General features: G+C 38.5%; 1 protein-coding gene across 1 annotated transcript in view; it reads right to left on the bottom strand.

Moving 5' to 3' along the window:
* Positions 1–1271: 1271 nt before the first annotated feature.
* The window catches only part of trub1 (TruB pseudouridine (psi) synthase family member 1), an 11457-nt gene continuing 8787 nt past the window's right edge, over positions 1272–3941 (bottom strand). The window contains exons 6-8 of the mRNA XM_077551035.1: positions 2134–2273; positions 1981–2037; positions 1272–1895 (exon numbers count right to left, since the gene is read on the bottom strand). Of these exons, the coding sequence (XP_077407161.1) occupies positions 1714–1895; positions 1981–2037; positions 2134–2273 (379 nt within the window). The 3' untranslated portion in view covers positions 1272–1713. The remainder of the gene's footprint in view (positions 1896–1980; positions 2038–2133; positions 2274–3941) is intronic.

The raw sequence follows: 3941 nt of genomic DNA, 5'->3' as shown, positions 1-3941 counted from the left end.
AATCCTGTTCCACGATTATTGATGTCTCTTTTTCCCAGTTGCATTATCACGTGTTAATTTACGATTTTCATGATAAACGCGGCCACTATGTAGTCACGGCCCAGTGCCGAGTGGAAGCTAGACGCTTACCCGCTGACAAATGGGCTCACTTATCGAATTGGATTGTTCGATTTTGTGATGAGTGTTTAAAACGCGCGCCGCTACCAGCCAACTTTCCCAAATGCTGCAATTTAGATAAAAAGGACTCCGAGAGCAAACACGGATGAAACCAGCCTTGAATACACGAAAGAAAGCACCAAACTGCTAATATTTGGACTGAGACAATAATTACAGCTCATTGATCCCGTTGGCGTCAGACTACTGCCCAAAACGATTGATAACTTTTCAATAGGAGCAGGAGCTCCGTGACAGCTGGCGCCATAAATGTTACCGCTGACAAATCGCTCTGGTGCTGCTTTCAAATGAATAACAAAAAACTGCAACTGTTGAGTATAGGCCTATCTTTCGGAACAATAACAATAGTATGTGTAGCCTATGACAATTCAAAATCAAGTAATAATGATAGCTACCTTATTCGATAATCTTTTTTTAAGTGCATGTCTTAACCAAAGATTTTGAAATGGCAGAGAAGCTGCCACCAACAGACCTGAACAGCTCATTTTAAACAGTTAGCTTTTTGTAGTTCCATTAAAAGATGCAACTTTCTCAACTGAATATGTCACTTATCTATTTATTTGATGTTGTAGAGAAGCGTGTCAACCAGTACAGCCCCTCAACACTTTCAGAATGTTTTGATAGTAACTGCAGATGATTAACTCATTAATTTCTTTGAAATTGTATTTTAAGAAATGTTCTTAAACTGTTAAGACTATTTTCTCATACAGTTGGTCACAAAGTGACCTTAACCCATCCTTGCTTGTGAACAACCAAGCCTTTCAAGGATATCACAGCTTTCCCAGTCTTTTGTTGCGTTTAGGGAACATGTTTCAGGCAGCAAATTCAAAAGAGTATTTGAATTAAAACAATAAAGTTCTTCAATGTCAACAAAAAAACTCATTGTGCGGCCAACATCATCCCCTGACCTCAACCCTATTGAGAATCTGTGGAGCATTGTTAAAAGGAAAATCTATGAGGGCGGATGGCAATATATCACCAAAAAGTAACTTTGTGAGGCAGCTCTGCCAAAATAGAAAATAATTTTTAAACCTTGAAATAGCGGATTAAAGCTAGTGCATAGATTTAGAAAAATGAACAAAAATGGATTTGCCTAATAATGTATGATGATTGTTTAATTATTGCAATCATTTTTACCACCAGTAATAAAAGGAAACTATCACCTTAAACACAACAATGCAGATTAGAATGACTCAAAATAAAGAGGAACGTTATCGTAATTCAACGGTGTATTTATGCAACACATGCTAATGTGCTGGCTGCTGACCCACAGATGTGTACAGTAGTGGATCCACTTCTTTTTTTTCTTTGCACATAATGGAAGTAAAAAAATAAACCGTATTGAAAACTACAATGTTTACAAATAATGAAAGCACGGAATGCAAAAAAATATATAATTTACACAAGTGTATAAACAAACAGCAAGTTAAAAAAAAAAGTGATACTCTCCTGGAAAAGAATCCTAATAAAAATGATTATGAAAGACACTGCATAGTGGTTGACTCAGATCTGAATCAGTTTCTCTCTATTCACTGTTGCTCATGTTCCACCTTCTGGCACTGCCACATCATCCTGACTCTCTTTTGAATCTGGACACAGTTGCAGTGATTTGAGGATGTGTTCCAGTGTCCAGTGTTCCTCGTGTAAGGCATGCTGCTCCAAAGTGAACTGACCCTGCTTAGTACGGACCAGCTCCTTGACGTGAGCACACGACGCGAGTGCTGCGGCAGACAAATACAGATCATTTGAAGACACTCTATTAGGTAGGTTGATTTGGGATTTGACGGAGTTTATCATAGATCCAACCTTTTCCCAGGTCATCCACCAAGCTCCTCACATAAAATCCACCGCCACATTCAATTTCTGCAATGAAAAACAAACAAAAACAATTCCTTCATTTTTGTTGCTCTCTTACAACTGAGAAAAGCAAGAAATGAACATCATGCAAGGAATACAAACCTAAAGTGAAGAAGGGCAGTTTGAACTCTTGCAAGGTCAAGTTGTACACTGTGACAGATCTCGCAGGTTTGGCCTCAACCTTATGACCTTGCTTCACAAGGACAGACATTCGCTGGCCATCTTTTTTCAGCGCTGAGTAACTGAAACAATACAGATAAAAAAAGAAAAAAAGAATGAAAAAGTCATGCATTTTTAAAGTCTCATTGAAAGCTAAAAAACTAAATACAGCAATAAAAATGTGTATGCTACTATTGTTGTACAATTTGGAAACCCACCTGAAATTAAAGCCACGCATAAACTTTCATCATGACACTTCAGCATATCTGTTGAGACTTCAGTTTACTGCGCATCTGATTCGGAATTTTTTTTTTCAATGAAATGCCAATTTTGACATACCCTTACTACATACATATGCACATTTGCAGTTTGACATTCACAAACTTGCATATTTGTCTTTTTTTCTTTATTTTTTTTAAGAACCTATCTTCCGTTTTTTTTCTGACCAGACCAAACTAAATAAAATACTACTCTAGCGCCATCTGGTGGAATCTTGGTGTTATTGTTAGGTTTAATACATTTGAGTGTATTTGAATGCACCTCAAATAAGGTCAAAATGTTAAAGCATTGTTCTGCTTCTCTCTAAATGAAGCTACTATGCTACTTCCCCACAACAATTTTTCTGTATTCCCCAACATTTATTATTATGTGTGAATTCCAGAAGGTAACTTTATTGACTTTATGGCCTTGGTGTTAAGTGTTAGTGCACAAATTTGTTTGCCCATTTGTGGTGTCACATCAGTTTCTGTTAGCATGTTATCAGGGTAGTATGCTATCACATATTATATAACTAAGCCTCATATGAAGGTAGTTTGTGTTGAATAATTTAAATATTGAATACATGCATTTATGTAACACAGTGACGTGCAGTGAGCTCTAGGTTTGAGTAGGCAGGCAGTCGCAAATTGAGATGCACACACCAATTACAAATTTGTGTGTCGGAAGGCAAGTGTACAACCTATCTTAGGGTGACCATATTTTCATTTCCCAAAAAAGAGGTCACTCAGCCCGACCTCAAGATATTTGATATTCAGATACAAGATGCCATACAGTCTACTCTAACTATTTTAACATATGCCTCCTCTGCGGGGTTCGTACCCATCGCCTCCGGTGCGGCAACTCAACATTTGTCACTCAGCTAAAGTTCTGGGCCACTGTCAAAGCCAGTGTGCGTTCTGACTGCCACGGTAATATCTCCCTGTAAAACAGCCTAATTGCTCACAAAATCAGGCTAGCAAAAGCAATACCAAACACCATGTAAAGTGAAACAGCCAGTTAATCGAAGCACATCCACAGAGCCAATTTTTCCTTTTGCACTATTCTTTTTGAAAAGTACGAATAATTCTTTGTCCCTTACTTTGCTGAAGATCCTGTAGCTAAGGCGTTGGTCTCCCATCCTTCAAAAGCTGACGTTTTTCCTCAAAAGAAAGGCGTGAAAATAGTTTTATATTCTTCAGAGTGGCGTCATCTTACCGCTTTGCTGTGCACTAAGTGTGTTTTGAATTCACGAATGCACCGTGCAAACGTACGTTCACATAGGAATAATCCAGCGACGTAAAAAGGCTGTGCAGCGATCTGCCTATTTGCGTAAAGGACTTTTCTACTGGGAAACTGACTATGGATGCGCGAACACACATCGCTACGCGGACAGGCACACTGGGAAAAGCACAGTAGCGGTGTGCCTTCAGGAGGATATTTTTTGCAGCATTTTTGCCTGCAGGCCAGACGAAGTAATAAGTCATTTTTAATTG

Source organism: Vanacampus margaritifer, chromosome 18 (assembly GCF_051991255.1).
Source record: "Vanacampus margaritifer isolate UIUO_Vmar chromosome 18, RoL_Vmar_1.0, whole genome shotgun sequence".
NCBI lineage: Eukaryota > Metazoa > Chordata > Actinopteri > Syngnathiformes > Syngnathidae > Vanacampus > Vanacampus margaritifer.
The sequence above is the reverse complement of the archived record's forward strand: the minus strand, read 5'-3'. Positions and strand labels throughout refer to the sequence as shown.